This window comes from Lytechinus variegatus, chromosome 8 (assembly GCF_018143015.1).
Source record: "Lytechinus variegatus isolate NC3 chromosome 8, Lvar_3.0, whole genome shotgun sequence".
In the NCBI taxonomy this organism is placed as follows: domain Eukaryota; kingdom Metazoa; phylum Echinodermata; class Echinoidea; order Temnopleuroida; family Toxopneustidae; genus Lytechinus; species Lytechinus variegatus.
In genome coordinates, this window is record NC_054747.1 from 11231248 (window position 1) to 11251848 (window position 20601).

Genomic DNA, 20601 nt, shown 5'->3' on the forward strand with positions numbered 1-20601 from the left:
TCCCTCTCGCTCCCCTTTCAGTACTTTATTCCTTGTCTCTTCCCTCTATTCTTTATCATGTCTGTTTTCTTTTTAGTTTTTAGTATCGTCCTGTATCTCTGTCATCTTTTTATCATTTCTCGCTATCACTCACCATCTTGTTATTATTTCCAATATTCTATTTTAACTTATTGTATTTACTCCTGCGAATGAGTCCCATTTCTCAAATGTTTGATATACTTTCTTAGGGGATCCACGCTCTACAAGCAATGCTTTTTAGTGGATCCCCTCATTTCCATATCAGATTCTGTTAAAACTATTTTACAAATATTTTGTAACTTGTAATTGATTTGTAATCATTGTTATCACATTTCATTTGTTTTTGTCTATATTTATAATGTATGTTTGATTTGTATTTGCTTGTAATGTTGATAATGGAAATGGAAAAATAAACTTGAACTTGAACTATATTCTTTTTATTGTTTACACTTGGGAGAAAAAGAAAGGAAAGAAATACATGACACCACTAATATCAATTGTCAAAACTGGTGTGCACCTCCAATCGACCGACCCACAACTGTGAATTATTTATTAAAGAGGTAGATTTTGAGAAGGGTCTTGAACTAACATACTTGGCATTATGAATGTGAAAATCTAGGTTATTCCAAAGACAAGGGGCAATTGAGGAAAAACAACAGTCGCCATATTTTGTAGGGGTTTGAGGGCCGGGAGTTATCTGCATCGTATTATAAAGATACACAGTCAATATAACTCTGTGTCACACTATTGTATTCATATATAAATACATCCAGCATTTTAGACCAAAATTTCAAAGCGTTCTTTCTACTAAATTAAACCGAATATGACACAATAACCGATAAATAACAAAAATACTGTAAAGATGCTAGTGTCGGATGTATCTAAAATGTTCAAAGGGAGAGCGTTTTTAGGAAAAGTTTCCCAAACTTACAAAGACAGGTTGCCATAACAACGGTCAATGTAATGCAAGGCCAGATCAGCGGCTAAGGATTGGTGTTCCACCAAACACTTCTTTAGTTCCATTGAAGCTACAATATGAACAACAACAACACTATTATTAATAATAATAAAACCGATAATAATGATAATAATAATAATAAGCCGAATTTGTAAATATTGTGCTGTGGGTGTCCACTGCTAATGCATTGTGGGCTATTTTAATCTATCAAGTTCCGTCATTCTCCCTCTTCTCTGTTCTCTTTCAATCCTGTCATTCCGTACGCTGAGGGCGCCATGATTGTTCGAACCCGATGATCCGAAATAGTTACTGGGTTTACCATCGAAATAAAACATATACGTATAAATAAAAGGGTTAAGGCTGGAGTTGATAGGTATAATGAAGATGACAGTCCAGGCATAGACCGACGGCTGGAGGCGGATAGCACCGGTTTGTGTTAGGATACCCATCATAATAACCGGCATCCAGCAACAAAAATCCGTGACTATGATAACCGCCATCCGCCGCGCTATTTGCAGTTCTCGTTGACTGGGCGCGGTGTTTCGAGTTGCGCGGGAACTGCGCTTTATGTTAATGAACATGACGACGTAGCTGACAGTTATGAAGATGAATGCGAGTAGATTAAGAAAAATGAATGTTAAGATCGAAAACCACCAAACTGGTTGGTCTGGTTTGGGATTAAATTTGGTTTTGATATCTTTGATAGCTCCGGAGACGTCCTCTACAGGTTCAGAGGAAACAGTCACCTTCCCTGGTTCGGTATGCAGCGGCAACCCGAGACAAACGTTTGATAATCCGTAGAATCCCTTCACTTCAGACTGCAATATTGAAATGGTGATACCGGTTATGATCGAACAGAACCAGACGACGATAATCACCTGACGACAGGCTCTTGTCTTGATCTTATACCCCCTGATGGGGTTCGTTATGTTCATCAGTCGGTCCGCGGTGATGAGGCATAGGGTGAAGACAGAAGCCTCACAGGACACGAAACCGAGGAATCCCGCCAGATTGCAGAGACCCGATTCCCGCCAGCGGGATGCGCTTAAGAAGAAGCTACGTCCATAGAATGTATCTGCTGACGTAATGATAAGCATGTACATCCCCATGAGCCCATCCGCAGTCGCGAGGCTGATCAGTAAACTATTCTGCACCGGAGAGGTTCGCATTGTCTTCCCCTGAACGCGGGTCAGGACTACTGCGGCGTTTCCGATTAGAGCCGACAGTCCGAGGATCCAGCCGGCTACACGAAGTGCATGATTGGGAAACAGAGCTTCGCAGCCTTTGTCCAGAGGGTGTGATGGAGTATTGCTCCTGCATGTCGTGTTGATGTTTTTCTTGAAGATGCAGCAAATTCGATTGTCTGAAGTAATTCTAAAAATGAGAAAAAAATGAGAGACTATTGTTTTTGACGAGTTGCATTCATTTAAAATTAAAATTTCCATCTGGACAAGAACTGAAACAGAAATAAAGCCAGGACAGGAGAAGGGCAGTGTTATGCAGAAAATTGGAAAGTCGAAGCCCAAGCCTATTAGAGAGTCCAGAACTTCGAGGACGCATGCTAGGCCATGGGCTCCAGACATCCGAGTCAAAGGTCAATGCCAAGGGATAGGCATCGAGGTCAAGGACGAGACCAACATCATGTAATGTCCTCGAGGTCAATGAAAGGCTCCAATTCCACAGCACTACGATGATTTACACTAAAAACTTAAGATTTATTGACTTCTAAATTTTGAAATAATTCATGGCCTTGTCAGTAGGACCTATTCCACAGGGAGAGGCAAATAGTTCGAGACCAGCGTTGTGGCCCAGTGGATTAGTCTTCGGACTTTGAAACAGAGGGTTGTGGGTTCGAATCCCAGCCATGGCGTAATGTCCTTCAGCAAGAAACTCATCCACAGTGTGCTGCACTAAACCCAGGTGAGGTAAATGGGTACCGGTAGGAAGTAATTCCTTAAAAAGATGTGTGCGCTATGAACGCCTAGCTTAGCCGGGTAATATAGGAGCGCCTTAAGCACCTAACAAGGTGGATATGTGCGCAATATAAATACCCTATATTATTATTATATTTCAGACCTACAAGGCCAAGACTAGGGCCCCGTTAACATTAACTTTGTCATCCGATGGTAACTCTCATGGAAAATTTGATCAAATGCTAGTCAATTTCAAGGATTCCATGCATGCAAAGTACCATTGGATGTTAAAGTTAACACAATGGTAATTTTTAAGGCCTAGATGTTCGAACCCGAGGACACTGCAAATGTCACATAGGTGTCCATGAGGCCGCCGACCTTGATGCCTAAAGGCCGCCCTCAATCACGACCAGCCTAAACTTGAAGGCCGGCAAATCGCCGTGAATCGCTGTCTAAACCGACTTTGTCTCATTCAGTTGCCCTTTCGATCACGACCATTTTCAAGGCAAAATGAAATAAACACACGAATTTCGCAATTATATATATTATATCTCACAGTGCCAGCATTTTCCCCCCAATGACATTAAGATTATGTCCATCCATAAATTGTCTAAAATATAACGCCTTAGAATGTCTACTGGTTTTATACTCTGTATTTCAATTGGTTGTAATTCTGTATCAATTTTGTTTAATTTAATGTCATGATTTTTCTAAAATTAACATGCAGAACGCGATAGAGAAATAAAGACTAGAAAGAGATAGAGAGTGTGTGTGCGTGTGAAATTGAGATAGGGGGAGAGTGTGAGGTAGATAAATGGGGTATAAAATAATGTTAACTATATCATTAAGATTCAAGTTAATAATAAGGCTTACTTACACAACATCCAGGGATGTAAAGATATCGAATGCATTTTGATGAAGCTCCTCGGGGGCACTACCTAAAAGAAGACTTAAGAAAAGAGATGGAAAAGGGCCTTATGAAAACAAGGTGAACATCGATTAGAAAAAAATGTAAAAATATCCAAACAATCGTTGAGTTTCTCCGAAAACAAAATACAAGTTTTGTACTTATAACAGAATATCTCCTATTGTATTCAAGTCACATCTCATACTGATGTATTCCCAAAACGATACGGACAGAGGCGGCACCAAGGAGGGGTCTGGGTCACCCCCCCCCTCCTTACAAAGATCCTGGTGCCGCCATTTGTTACTTCATTTTGTGGTTTTTTTTAATTTCAAGGTCGCCTTTAACATATACATCCCATTTTGCTTGCTAGAGCTGCTTGATTGATGGGTCCAGTGGTTAGAGCATAGACTCATAATCGCAAGGTTGTGAGTTCGAATACCCATTCTGCCATTGTTGCCACTTTAATTAAAAAAAAGGCTTAGAGTATCTGTTGCCTACAACGTCAGTCAGTATGGCTGATGAGCATAGACGGAAATGTTTCCTGTAGGCAATTGGTTATATACCAGCTTGGCGTTTACCAGCAAAATGCTGTCCTGTCGAGTTCCTACGGAAGCTACCATGAACAGAAACAGAGACTTACAGATATTTAAGATTGGCAAGACCAAAGAATGAATGATGATATATCCTCGCTATCTGATTGTGGCTTAGGTCCCTGAAGAAATGAAAACATCGAAGAAAATGTTAAAACTCAAGAAAATCATTATGATACCATAAATATTATTAGATAATTTTTTTTCTACTGACTACGTTGAGCAAAACGTGTGATATACCTCGAGGTCGAACAGTTTTCTGAGGTTTGAGAAGCTGGACTTTGGCAAATTGACAAAATGGTGGTATATTATCAAATTGTAAAGATTTTATGCATGTGGAAGCGTCGCGGTGTAATCTACAATTATCAATTAAGTAATTGACCAGCCCATCTAAAAAGAATAGAGTAAATGAACAAACTTACAAATACACGAGCCGATGGAGTTCCGAAAATGCATTCTCTCTTATGTTTCGGATGGAATTGTTTGACAAATACCTGCAAAAGAAAAAACACACTCATATTCGGTTTGTTTCATTTCATTTATTCCAAAATACATGTACCTGCAAAGTAAATACATTTTGTACATCTCAACATCATCATGGAAAGGATACAATAGAAATTACTTAGAAATAAAACAAATTACAATACATTCGTGAAACATGTAAATGATGTTTAATGATCATGACGTAACTTAAAGGCTGTCATTAGGAGGACATTTTGTGAAAGGATATGAAACATTCAACATGATGATTTGTTTTGTTCTGTGGGTTGTCTTGTTCTTTTCAATCTATTCAGTAAGTCTCCGTAGGTAAATAGCAACCATTGCGTCTCTCTCTCCTATTTTCTCTTCCTTGATGGGGGTTCACATTTTACAAGCTATGCTTTTGAGTGAATCTCCAATTTCCACAGATACCCTTTTTTCTATTTAAATTACATATCATAATTTGACTACAAAATTCACCATATTTTGTATACACATGTATCTTTATATGTTAATTATCATTGTTTTTCATATGATTTTAATGACACTTATTTGTATCGTAAATATTTGTAATAAATGTGTGAAAATGATTTGTATCAATATTTATGTCATTTCTGTTGGAAATAGATCTGAATCTGAAGGAATGTTTAACTCGTGATCGAAATATGGGGTTATTCTGAATAATAATCCCACGGTCTTAACATACTTAATCTGTGATAGAATGTAATACGGGAATCAACGATTGATTCCCGTATTACTCTTATCTTTTCCGGACCCTTCTCCTGCAGGCGTCAATGTATGGAGTGCTGAATGTATAACCATACCTTAGAGTTTAGACCTTTTCAATATCAATACAACGACTAATAATAATGGGCATTTGTATAGCCCCATCTATCTAGAAACAATCTATTCAGAGGCGCGTTGTTATTATTATTGTTATTACCCCGTGGCTTTAACTCCAGCTGAATTATATAAATGTTTGACATATTGCTACCCATAGTTTTACAGTAAGTTCCAAGTTTTAAGTTAAGTCAGAGTTCACAATTAAGGCACATTAGGCAAACAAAGTAATGAAAGATAGCTTTCGAAGGTTTGGGGGTAATGGTCATGAAAAGCCCCGAGAAAGCGAGGCCAGCGAGCCAGTAACTCTTATATGTAATACAACAAGCCTAGTTTCTGAAGAAAATAAAATATTTCACCATTTTCCTTTTTTTTTAAATTGTTGCCCCTTTTATTTTGTCTTGCTTACGATTTTATTTTATTTTATTCATTTTTCATATTATTCATTTATTTATTCATTTGTCTATTCATTCTATTTTTTTGTGGGGGGGGGGGGCTTTTATCTGTACTAGTGCCATGGACTTACTGTGATATTTCATTCCAATTTTCCATGCTTTTTTACTTACAAAACTCGCAACTCGGTCAACGGCGAAAAGGCCCTTTCGTTGATGTTTGTGAGGTGGTTGTTCTGAAGGTACCTATACAATAGAAATAAATGATACAAAAATCAACAGCAATTGTATATCTGCTATACTACTGCTGCTTCTACTTCTACTACTACTACTACTACTACTACTACTACTACTGCTGCTGCTGCTGCTGCTGCTGCTGCTACTTCTACTACTACTACTACTACTACTACTACTACTACTTCTACTACGACTACTACTACTGCTGCTGCTGCTGCTTCTACTACTTCTACTATACTACTACTACTACTACTACTACTACTACTACTACTACTACTACTACTACTACTACTACTACTGCTATTACTGCTGCTGCTGCTGCTGCTACTTCTACTACTACTACTACTACTACTACGACTACTACTACTGCTGCTGCTGCTGCTGCTGCTTCTACTACTTCTACTTCTACTATACTACTACTACTACTACTACTACTACTACTACTACTACTACTACTACTACTACTGCTATTACTGCTGCTGCTTCTACTACTTCTACTACTACTATTACTACTACTACTACTACTACTACTACTACTACTACTACTACTGCTGCTGCTGCTGTTGCTTCTTCTTCTTCTACTACTACTACTACTACTACTACTACTACTACTACTACTACTGCTGCTTCTACTACTTCTACTACTACTACTACTACTACTACTACTACTACTACTACTACTACTACTACTACTACTACTACTACTACTACTACTACTACTACTACTACTACTACTACTACTACTACTGCTGCTTCTACTACTTCTACTACTACTACTACTACTACTACCACTACTACTACTACTACTACCACTACTATTACTACTGCTACTACTACTACTACTACTACTACTTCTACTACTACTACTACTACCACTACTACTACTACTGCTGCTGCTGCTGCTGCTACTTCTATACTACTACTACTACTACTACTACTACTACTACTACTACTACTACTACTACTACTACTACTACTACTACGACTACTACTACTGCTGCTGCTTCTACTACTTCTACTATTACTACTACTACTGCTGCTACTACTACTACTACTACTACTACTACCACTACTACTACTACTACTACTACTACTACTACTACTACTACTACTACTTCTACTACTATTACTACGACTTCTACTACTACTAAGACATCTTGTTCATGAGGTAGGCCCCATCCCCAGTTCATAAAAGACTTGCAACTGTTGTAAGTTTGCCATTATGACAACTACCATGGTAACTCTGATTCTGATTTGCTGATGAGCCCTGTTGCCATGGCAATTGTCATTATGGTAAAGTACATCAGCGTTAAGTCATTTTATGAAACGGGCCCCTGGCCTGTGCCAGCCAAAAAAAAATCCGAGTGTATACAGATAGTGATAACTCCGAGTACCAGCAGAGTTCAACGTTTCCAAACGAAAAAAACACACACCTTTTTGTTCTACTGAGAAATACTTACAGCCAAGTCAGATTGCCGAGCCCCGCTAGGTTCTCACGATTGATGTCTGTAATGAAATTAGTCTGCAACTCACTTTGAATATGAAAATGATAAAGACACAAATATTCAACGATCATAAATGGAGGTTCTTAAATTATCAGGAGCGTTCATGGGAAATTGCGTCCATTCGTGCCTTATTTGGCTAAATATTTTGTTCAAATTGCGTTCATTCATGTATTTCTTTGTTTAATAATTTTAACTTTTACGCTCAGTTTTAAGTTTGTATATAAATATATTTATACATTGAATATAGCATCGGATCCCATGAACAAAATATAGGCCTAGCGTACATGCCTTCATTACCTTAGGAAGAGGGGAAGTAGCTGTATTCGTTTGGAATTGTTGAAAGATTTTTTTTTCTTACGGAAAATAAGCCATCCACCTTCATGAAAATTCGAAAATAAAAATTTAATCCATAAAAAAAAAATAAATGCAAAATCCGATGATAATGAAATAAACATTACAGGTTATCAAAAATTCTGACATCGCAAATAACGACTACCGACAATGATAACTATGAAAATATCGAGAAATAAATAATCATATCGATTACAGCAGCAATCTATATAACATTAATTATTTGAGTGTGTTGATTGGCTCTTCGTTTGCAAGGAGCCCTACCGACAATGTCATGCCTATTCAGGGCTCCCTTATCATTTTATTATTTATTCTATTTTGAAATGGTGACAATAATGATAACATAAAACAGCAACAATAATGATGATGATGATGATGATAATAAAAGAAATAATATTATTATTAATAATAGAAACAATAACAATAATGATAGTTATGATGATAATGATAATAATAACAACAATAATAAAAATAGTAGTAATAATAACAATAAATAACAATAACAATAATAATGATAATAATAAGAACTGTATGTTAAAGATGAGAACTATTATACTTTAAACTATAGCAGATAATTGATTAATTTTTATAAAATATTCATTCAATTTAAATTGGTGATACCTCCAGAAAAGTACTGATAAAAACTCACAGTTCATGTAACGATGACAGTCCAGCAAAGGCACCTCTCTCAATGTGCTTGATTAAATTATTTAGAATATTTCTTTAATGAAACGAAAAAAGATATAGATTAAAGGGGAATGAAACCTTTGCAACAAGTAGGCGTGTGTCGAAACAGAAAAATAGAAGAATTTGTCCGATTATTCCCAACCTGCGTTGATCTGTTTCTTTGATTTGTCTGTTTTCACACAAGCTATCTTGTTCCAAAGGTTTCATACTCCTTTAAGGAATAATATAAAATTTTAATACTGTATGAATATTAGAGAACAAATATGTTTGGAAATAGAAGACGTAGCACTCTAGGGATCGAAGAAACGGGATGGAAAGAACGGCGCCATGCACACAGTGCGATCACAGTATGTTCACATAGTGGACTGTGTGAAAATATTATCCACACTGTTGAAATGTTGAAATAGTGTGGACACCTCGACTGAGTGACTGTTCACGGCGTGTTCACATTGTGAATATGTGACTCATACTTTTGAAATGCTCAAATTTTACAGTGTGAATGTGATTTCATTTTGTGTTCCACACTGTGAACACACTGTGGCACACACCGCTGGACACTGTGTTTGTTCTACTAGGAATATTAGCTGATCTTAATGGCTTCGGCCTCGGTCACGACATATGGAGTGTATATGCCACGTGTGCAGTTGAGTTTTTACAGACATGTATCAAACCTCAATCAGATATGACTGATTACCCGTGGGCACTAGCGTACCTATGGGGGGGGGGCAGGGGGCAGTCTGCCCCCCTGACGAGTCACAACCCATGCAAAGGACGCATCCCTGCCCCCCTGACGAGCTTGAAGACCTTTTTTTTGCTTGTCATATTTTTCTCTGGTACGAAATCCTTTATTTGGAATCGAAGACCTTTTTTTTGCTTGTCAATTTCTTTGGCGGACGGTTTTGTCCCCCCCACCGTGGAAAATCCTAGGAACGCTACTGCCCGTGGGGCCGACGTTTAACGTCACTAACTGAAACACACGAATACGACTCGAACCTTAGCCTCCCCTGTCTTCACACTTGAAAATTCATAGCTCCATTATTTTGACTGTTTTTATCAAACCTTCATCAATATTTCTCATATTTCTCTCTACTTTTTTTTTAAACGAACTAATTATTGTCAGGTTGAACTCCCCTTCAATCAAGTATGAGACGGGGTGTAGTTTGAGGTATACTTACAACTTATAAAGCTTGGTCAATCCCGAGAAGGCATTTTCCCTTAGAGTTGTGATGTTGTTATTTGATATATCCCTTTAAAAATAAAAGAAAACCAAGTATAACACAGGACCGTTTAGGTACCCCCCCCAAAAAAAAAGAACATCACTTGTTTTAATGTCGAGTCCGTCCATGCAATAAGTGGACTTTAATAAAAAAAAAAGAGGTGATAAATCAAATGTTATTTACTGAAAACTTCATCTAAATTGGGTGTAAAAAAAGCATAAACGTACGAAAATTTGCCTATTTTCACACTCGCACATCCACACACATATTATGCACAACACAGTGATATGCAAATGAGAAAGTCGATTATTTTACCATCCTCACTATTTCTTATGTATTTTGTTATTAATAGATATCTTGATATTTCAAAGCGTGGATATTTGACAGTAATAACGCATCTTTATGAATCACAAAGGTTCAACGAATTTGCCAACCCCATAGTTTTTGGGGAAAATCTAACTTTGCTCTTACATTTTCTTATAATGAGGAACATTGTTCATATAATTAGGGCGTTTAGTGTTTTTGCTACAGGCTTTGGAATGACCTTCCGATAGATTTTAGGGATGCCCCCTCTTTCGAATCATTCAAAACTCCCTCAAAACTTCCCTTTACAATTTTTCCTTTAAGTTTTAGTTTAATCATGTCAATGTCAATCGAATATTCCTTTATTTTTGTTTCTATATGTATCGCAATGGTACTGTTTCTGTTTCTGTTTGTGGTAACTCCCGTAGGAACTCGGCAGGACAGCATTTTGCTGGTAAACGCCAAGCTGGTATAAAACCAATTACCGATGAAACATTTTACGTCTAGGTTAATCAGTCATAGTGGCTGACGTTATAGATGACAGATATCACTCTCGGGCCTTTTTATCAAAGTGGAGACAATGGCAGAGTTGGGATTCGAACTCACAACCTTACGATTATGAGTCCAATGCTCTAACCACTGGACCACACGACACAATGCTTTATTATTCAAATATACTGCATTTATGGTAATTCATCATGTTTAACTTAACTAATCCAGCTGTTGCTTTTATCATTATCATTATTTTGTATTTCCAACTTTAGCAGGCTGGTTTATCTAATTTACCTAATTCGTTATTTTTGTAACATTATAATACTTCACACAGTTCATCTCCTTTCTTGTTGGGTAAATGCTCAATATTTCTTAAAGTATGTTACTTAATCGTTTGTAAAGTGCTTAGAAACACCATGTATTAAGCGCGGTATAAATGCAATCTATTATTATTATCATCATTATCATAGTTGGCGATGACATCGGTTCCTCATTTGCATACCAGGATGTGCATATAACTGAAAGTTTTATAACGTCATAACTTTATTTTTAACCCGACTTTGATGATTTTGTCAGTGTTATGCTGGTATGATTTTTATATTTTCATTCAAAACAACTTCCTGCTGGTTAGGACGTTTCCTGTGATAGACGGAGGTAATGATAAAATATCCTCAAAATATGGCCTTCTCCTTTATATCAAATTACTGTTTACTAAATACTGCAATATGATAATACTGTTTATCCTTTTCTTTATTATTTGAAATATATCCAAAAACTGTCAACCGAAAATAAATGGAAAGATGTAAATATACTTACAAAAATGTCAGGTTGGATAAAACAGAAAAGGCCCCGCTGTGGATAATATTGACCTGGTACATGAATAAACGTCTATGGGGGAAAAAACAAAAAAAAAATACTTGAAACATTCAGAGATAAAAAGGGGGGAAACAAACGATGCACACGTGCTCGTTCTTTTGCGTTACATTGTATTACAATGCGGATACATTCGTTATCAAATGCAAACCCAGTAAAAAGAATCTTGTGGAAGGGGAGCGGGAGGTGATAATCAAATATTTATTTACGAAGAAGCCCCCCCCCCCCCGAAATGACGCAGATACATTTTACAATTCGATATATTTGTAAGGTTGACTGACTGTTTAGGCCCTATCTCACCAACGGAGACGTCGCCGCGACAGTCTCCAACTTATCAGTCGCTGCAGTCGCGGAGACGTCTCGGAGACAAAAATGGCTTGCGCTCTCACCAAGGAGACGTCTCGATGGAACGTTTGAAAGATCATACACCTGACTTGGAGCAGGAGGAGGGATATCAGCACGCGTTCAGTCACGTGGTTTCTCAAGTGGGTCAAACAGTGTGAAGAAGTGTCGCGGAGACGTCTCCGCAATGTATTATAATTTTTTTTTGGTCTCCAGCAGGTCTTCGCGATGTCTCTGAGACGTCTCTGAGACATCGCGGCGACGTCTCAGCAGTCGCGGATATCATTAGTCTCCGAGACGTCGCAGCAACTGATGGAGACTTCGCGGAGACTAGAAACAGTCTCCAAAAATATTAAACATGTTTAATCTTCTTGCGACTCCTCGGAGACTCTGTAATTTTCATGAGACGTCTCAGAGATGTCGCGGAGACGTCTCTGCAACTAGCAAAATTTGCAGTCGCGAACTAGATTCAAGCCCAGTGAGATACCCCCTTTTCCACAAAAGATCACAATTATTGTTGTAATTCCTTTCCCATTTAAGTATGAATTTTTTTTTAGATATTCAATTTTATAACTCTGACCCTCCCCCCTGCCCTGGTAATCGACCTTTATGTGCGTAAGTGGGGTGTAAAGCACTCGATCCTTGCTTTACTTAATGGGGAATGAAACCATTGAAACAAATGGGCTTGTGTCAAAACAGAAAAATCAAAGAATAATTACAAGAAAAGTTGGAGAAAAATCGGACAAATAATGAAAAAGTTATGAGCATTTGAATATTGCAATCACTAATGCTATGGAGATCCTCCCATTGGCAATGCGACAAGTGTGAACAACTTTCCCTTTGATTGATGGACTCTTAAATACCCCCCGTGTCTCTTTTTTGGTTTTTCTTAAGGTGATGCAAACTCTTTATCCACGATTTTTTTTAAAATCTGTATTACATGCCCTTCTATATATGAAGAACACATGATCTACTGATAGATGTGAAAAAAGAGGCAGTTTAAGTGAAATAATTAAAGTAATGGCGAGATTTGTTCACAAGTGACATCACACATCTTTATCGCATTGCCTATGTGAGGATCTCCATAGCATTAGTGATCACAATATTCAAATGGTCGAAACTTTCTCATTATTTGTCAGATTTTTCTCAAACTTTCGTTGATCTTTTTCTTTGATTTTTGTTTTGTTTTCCCCACAAGCTATCTTGTTCCAAAGGTTTTATTCTCCTTTGATAAACTTCATTCAGCATGCTCAGATTCATTTACGTTAAGCAGTACATTTTCTGCACAATTAGCAAACCATGTTTTTTGTAAACTCACACTGGTTATAAATGGCTAATATTTACCTTTTGTTACGAAAATTACCCGCCTGTATACTTTGATATTTTGTACAATTATCTGTATTATGGATGATTATTTGTATTTTTGTTAACAATGTTTGTGATGATATTGTAACATTTTTCAATGTACCATTGCTATGATTTTGAACTGAATGATTTAATAAATACTATTACAAAACAAAAATATATACTTACAGGTACTCAATCCGTTTGAACCATGTATCTTTAGCGCTTCCCCCATTAGTGGCCCTGTTCGAAAATGCATAATATGAATCATATGGAATTATTTTATATTCAATACTCTTGCCAACATGTTCATTCATCATCTTATCATCCACTGTATCAGGGGTCTATGTGTTATGAAAAGAAAATTTATGAAACAATATCTTTTTTTCATGCATAAATTAAATTTCATTTATTTGCATTTCTAACAATTACAACACATTTTTCCCTTACTACTTATTATAAAAAGCATTAATTCATCCGTTCCATTCAATATTCATTCATCCATACATCATTCATTCATCCATTCATTCATTCATTCATTCATTCAATCATTCATTCATTTATTCATTCATTCATCCTATAATTTACTTGTTTCTTTATTCGTTCATTTATTCATAATTTAACCTTCATTTTCCTTCGGTTTCGCATAATGTAATTGTCAACAAAAATTATACGAAATAGTTTGCTGTTAAAATAAAAAAAATATAACAGGAGGTCGTTTCATAAAGCTGTTCGTAAGTTAAGAGCGACCTTAAGAACGACTGGTGAAACTTTCTTACGCGCGTAACTATATCGCCAATGAATATACAATTTACCACAAGAAAGGATCAACAATCGTTCTTGAAAATCGCTCTTAACTTACGAACAGCTTTATGAAACATCCACCAGGTTTGAGAAAAGAAAGTCTACTTACAAGCACATTATATGTGTATTATCGAGATGTGAGTTACTGCAGTTTGCTTCTAGGAACGGGTCTGGATAAACACGAATAATGATTTCTCAAAACAATACTTGTTTGGCAATATAATACATATTTCAAAAAACTTTCACTCGAGTTACCAAAACGAATCAACGTGATAATAATGCTGGATAGGGAATTATGAATCGACATGCGATTCTAATTACAACAAGTTTGATTTGAAATTAAAGCACAAATGGTGATAAAATACTAAGCTACCAGGATTTTAGAAATATACGTTTTTTATCAGCCTCCTTCTTGAATCTTTATGTGCAAATAAGCTCATTATGCATCATCCTAAAATGTTTTATGATCTTTTTATCATAGGATGTAAAAAAGAACTTTTTAAAATGTTTATTGAAGTTATCTCTGTCATGTCTGTAGAGTAGTTTTTTTTCTTATACGCTAGGTAAGTCATTATAAATTATCATATATAAATCGAAGACAATTTCAAAACTTGGTAACGAACCGAACTGGTCTCCAAAATGAATCTACTGTAGGTAAAGTTTGAAGGAAAAAACAACATTATGTTCCTCGTTTGGTTTAAGGCAGTGGCGTACCTAGGATTTTCCACGGGGGGGGGGGAACCGTCCGCCAACAAATTTGACAAGCAAAAAAAAAGGTCTTTAAGCTCGTCAGAAGGGGGGGGTAAAGGTATTCAAGCTCGTCAGGGGGGGGGGCAGGGATACGTCCTTTGCATGGGTTGTGACTCGTCAGGGGGCAGACTGCCCCCCCAGGTACGCTAGTGGTTTAAGGTATCAACATCATCATGATATATAACAACGCATAAGATAATGCGACAACCATGATGAATTTCCTTCATTACGAATGTTACCGTCACACCAACGAAAGCGATAACATATACCGACAAAGGCAATAGTGTTATTTTCGATGACATCCAATCGGTAGCATTGGCTTTGCTTTTGCAGATGCGACTGTATATAGCACATTACCGTAACATAGCAACTCAAAATATAGTGTTCATACTTACTCAATTTAAGCGGACAATCTTGTGTAACGCGTTTACACAGAGACACTGCCGAGAAAATAGACAAAATACACTGCAAAAACTCAGGCGTTGAATTAACACCAGCCCGGAATATATATATGTCCACACCAGAGAAGTATTGAAACAACACCAGTTTGGAATCAAACCGATGCTTGGTGTTGTATAAACACCTATCTGGTGTTAGACCAAAACCAAACTGGTGTTGTTTAACACTTCTCTGGTGTGGACAAAATTCCGGGCTGGTGTTAAAACAACACCGGTGTGTGTTTTTGCAGCGTATAAATAAAGAATGCTGAACAGAATCGAACCCGTAATTATTATTTCGCTCCCCGCCCCTTTCTTTGTGTATGTGTTTGGAGGTGCCGTGGCCGCAGATTTTTATTTATTCATTTTTACAGGGGGTGCTGATGTAAATTTGGCAAGCAAAAATGGAAGGGTTTCACCACAAAATGATGGTCATTTTGGTCCCGAGAAATATAACCAGCAAAAAAAGAAGAAAAAAAGGTATTAATAAAAAAAAATGTATGTCATTTTGGGGTGACATTTCTCCATTTTCTCACACTCATTGCACTTTTACGACTTTCATCGGTTGATTAAAACTCGACGTATGGTCTCTCACCAAGTCTAGGCCTGTACCTTTAAAGGTTAAGTCCATCTCAGACAAATGATGATTTTAATCAATAGAGAAAAATCAGACAAGCAATATGCTGAAAATTTCATCAAAATCGGATGTGAAATAAAAAAAAGTTATGACATTTTAAAGTTTCGCTTATTTTTCACAAAATAGTTAGATGCACAATTTAGTCATATGCAAATGAGAGAATCGATGATGTCCCTCACTCACTATTTCTTTTGTTTTTTATTGTTTGAATTCTACATTATTTTAATTTTTACAGATTTGACAATAAGGACAATCTTGATTGACCCACATAATGTTAAACAATGGTAATTCCACATGTTCAGGGAGAAATAAAATTTTGTTTCACAGGAAAATGGGGAGAATATTAGTATAGTTCATATTTCCTATAATAAAATACAAAAGAATTAGTAAGTGAGTGATGTCATCAGTTCCCTCATTTGCATACCGACGGGGATGTACAGAAATATTTTTGAAATTAAGCGAAACTTAAAAATGCCATAACTTTCCTATTTTACATCCGATTTTGATGAAATTTTCAGTATTATGCTTGTAGGATTTCTCTCTCTTTATTCAAATTATATTTTGTTGGGATAGACTTGTCCTTAAAGGGCAACTATCGAGGATGGCATGGATTGAACAGACTAGGTAAATAACTATATCCGACTGATTAATATACATTCCTCCTATGATACTATTGTATTGACTTTCCCCTAAAATAGGGGGATTCTGATAACTTGGCAGTATGAAGAAAAAAAAATAGGAGGGTGTCCGTACCATTTCCACTTTCTTGAGATATTTCTGGGCAGATGGCGGGCTGGCAATTGACATCCTCCTCATATGAACCTCCCGCGATGGATGTCAGCGGCATCTGCAAAGAATCTTTGGGAACAATTATGTTTTCATTAGAAAATTCTTGCAGGGTACCGTCGTTATTTTGGTATGAATAAAACCAGTCACATGAAAAGTTGTTATGATAATAAGAAGGATATAATAATGATGACAATGATGATGATTATAATGACAGTAATACTAATAATAACGACAATAATAAAAATAACAATAATAATGTTAGTAATAATGATAATAATGATGATAACAATAATGATAACATGAACAATAATGCTATAACAATGATAATAATGGCAATTGTATCAATAATAATGATGATAGTAAAGATAGTTATAATAATCACAATAAAAAATGATATCTTTTTATATTCATACCCTTTTCTATATTAACCCCCCCCCTCCCATCCGTACTTTCATGGACGTGAATGATAAACAAGTGAACTGGCATATAATTTCATGAAATTTTACAGACCAAATTAGAAGGTGATTGGAATGAATAGAAAAAATACAATGAACAATATTTTTTTTCTCGAAAATCACTATCTGAAGTGAATGAAAAACTGGGTCCCATCGTGTACATAGTTGCGATTGATCCAATCATCCAGAAGTATGGAAAGCCACAGTCTGCAGAGTGTGATGGGGGTGTGTGTGAGGGTGGGTGCTTCTGTGTGTTTGTGTGTTTCTGATGAATCTGATGACGGCACAGAGGGTTGGGATTTTTAAAGATTTATTTCTTGTATATTTTGCATATCATTATGTACTTCATAATTTGTATGTATTTGATTAACAGGGCCCGATTGTAAACCAGCTTTTTATCTTTGTTAATGTTTTTTATCGTGTATAGCTGAATTGGTTACTGTATAAAGATGTGAAATAAATAAATAAATAAATAAAACGTCAACCATTGATAACCATTGAATTAACTCTTCATCACTCAAACTGTATTTTTTAAAATAAAAAATAATTATCATGTGACATACACCTCTCCATCTCTTTCGTTTTCCTGTTGATCAACGAGGTCCGTTTGTGAGTACTGGAGCTTGATTCTTGAGACCTTTAATATCTCTTTTTCTTTATCCTTTTCTACTTTAATTTCCCCCTATTTCTTTTTAATTCAACTGGTTTATGCTCCAGTTGCAATTGTAATTTTTATATGCTATGTAACAACAAGAATATTTATTAGGAGGCTGCACTCTACAAGCTCCGCTTTTTAGCAGCCTCCTCCATTTCCAACCTGATATGTAATACTCTTGAATATAATTTTTGTACAGGGATACTTGAAATATGTTTTGTTATTTGTATGTCAAAATGTACAAAACAAACTGTAATTGTTGAAAATTGAAATAAACGAAATGGAATGAAATTACGATTGATCTGATTAATCGTAACTCCAAGTAGGACGGAGGCCCAGGTACACTCTAAAAACAAATTAGTCAAAAATAACTATTTAATAGGGTCACCTGGGTGCAACTGTTATTCTAGTCATATTTGACTATTTTCTAGTCATATTTTTCTAGAACAGAGTTATTTCTGACTAAAATATATGTCAGAAATGTAACTATCAGTGATTGCCATATCAGTTGCACCCAGCTGACTACTGGTCTAGTCAATTTGACTGATTTGTTTTAAGAGTGTATGAAACACGGTCGCCCTTATAGTTCAAAGAAAGACTGTTTTACTGGTGTTATTTTAAGAACTGACTCTTTTTAAAGGAAGTGCAAACTGACCAACTCACTGAGTGTTGTCTCTTTAGAATTGACTGTGGTAAAAAAATATCTAGTCTTAAAATACACCTTCCTTCGAGAGAAGAATTGAGCAATACAAAGGATAAAAAATGACCTATATAGTCTTACTTCTGTTGAGAAATCAAAATGCTTTTGCACGGGAAAGCACCGTTTTGCTAAAGGCCACCGCACACTTTACGACTGTTCGCGATCCGTTTTGGAACAAATCGCATTTTGCTCATTTTCTGGAAATGTGAATGGAACATATCATTTTATTTGACGTTAAAATTGATTGAAAGAATACTAATATAACCATTTTGAAAGATTGCAAGCCTTAATATCTGGGAGTAAAGGCCAAATTAGTTTCAAATCGTAGCCAATCGTACGACTGCTATGACGTCATTATACGGCTAGATATTAAATTTGCTTTTATTCTAAGGATGATAGCATATAGTCACAGATTTGAACATAGGTATATGTAAGACGATTTCGAACATTACACAGTAAGATATTTCAAGTCTTATTATTATATTCCAAAATTGAGTCGCAGACCAATCGTAAGGTGCGCGGTCGCATTATTAAGCACGTTAAGTGATAACATAATGGTAGCGGTATGAATGTTCTAATTCAAAATTTTCAATATTACAAGAATAAAATACTTAGAATGTTGCATTATGGGTAAAGAGCCAGGCCAGACATGAGTAGTGTTGAGGACCTGAAGTGGGGATGCTGGTTCGTAATCCTTTTAAGGTACACGCTTTCATTAACTAATGCATGCGCATTCATTGAAGCACAAAACTGGTATCGATAATTGCTTCGAATTTTTTTTTGATGGATCCCGCCAATTTCGATAATGGCTGGTAAATCAATTATTCAATTCCCTTCTTTAATATGAAAATAATATGATAATATATATTTCTAAAGCGTTAGCGCTATACCAGCGAGCCTTCCTTAAATTCATCTGACGATGTTTATTTTACGAGTCTGACTTGGTGACATCTACAAGAAGAATTAAAATTTATTTTATAATGAATAAGCAATCCATACGTGATCATATATGATCACGTATGGATTGCTTATTCATTATAAGCAATTCATTATATTCAGTATTTATTATTGTTATATATATATAACATTAAAAAACCTGAAGTCATATTATTTTTTTGTGCATGTGATACAACCACGAAAAACAGACACAATTATTGTATTTCAAAGCATCATCATGATATAAAATTTATATAAATTGAACAGATCTTACCGAGTTTATCAGACAGAAATGATATTCAGGAATATCAATACACAAAATTTAGTATACAGCGCTTAGAAACATGTGTATCAAGCGTTATATCAATGTTGCATATTATTCTTCTTCTTTTTATTATTATTCATTCTCAGTCATCATTTTTACTATTACTAGTATTTATTATTGTTATCATTATCATTACAGGATATCTATGTTATGGAACGTAAAAAGCAAGGAGGAAAAATCAGTATCAGGGGTCTGGGAACGATTTTGTCAAGGGGGGGGGGTAGCTGGGTTGGAAAAAAATGACAAACAAAAACAAACATCCCTGATTCCCAGGGCCATGATCAGTATGTTCTTCACTGAAGTCCAATCATTTATATCAATAAAGGTATTTCAAATGATGGTCGAATGGCCAACGAAAAAAAAAACCTTCAGAGTTTACAAAAAGCTATTACGCTACTTCCAATGACATACCGCATCGAGTCAGTTTCTATTTTTTTGGCAGGAGTTTCTGCATTTCATTTATAAATCATTAATGAATTAATATTATCATATCCTGAATATGATATAAATGAACACATTTCAAATGTGACAATAGAAAATATTGCCAATGACGGTGGATTGTACTATAAATAAAGCATGGAAAACAGTAAGTCGGATATAAAATGAAGGGGCAGTTAGAATAAGCAAGTAACTTAACTAAACCATAAGGTGTTATAAAATGGCA

The 20601-nt window shown here is 36.0% G+C and overlaps 1 protein-coding gene across 1 annotated transcript in view; it reads right to left on the reverse strand.

Annotated features, from left to right (window-relative positions):
• Positions 1-451: 451 nt before the first annotated feature.
• Positions 452-20601, reverse strand: part of LOC121420646 (G-protein coupled receptor GRL101-like) — a 33659-nt gene continuing 13509 nt past the window's right edge. The window contains exons 4-16 of the mRNA XM_041615310.1: positions 16831-16935; positions 15399-15443; positions 14363-14423; positions 13639-13692; positions 11707-11778; positions 10054-10125; positions 8841-8912; positions 7796-7867; positions 6273-6344; positions 4809-4880; positions 4437-4508; positions 3767-3838; positions 452-2350 (exon numbers count right to left, since the gene is read on the reverse strand). Coding sequence (XP_041471244.1) covers positions 1171-2350; positions 3767-3838; positions 4437-4508; positions 4809-4880; positions 6273-6344; positions 7796-7867; positions 8841-8912; positions 10054-10125; positions 11707-11778; positions 13639-13692; positions 14363-14423; positions 15399-15443; positions 16831-16935 — 2021 coding nt within the window. The 3' untranslated portion in view covers positions 452-1170. The remainder of the gene's footprint in view (positions 2351-3766; positions 3839-4436; positions 4509-4808; positions 4881-6272; positions 6345-7795; positions 7868-8840; positions 8913-10053; positions 10126-11706; positions 11779-13638; positions 13693-14362; positions 14424-15398; positions 15444-16830; positions 16936-20601) is intronic.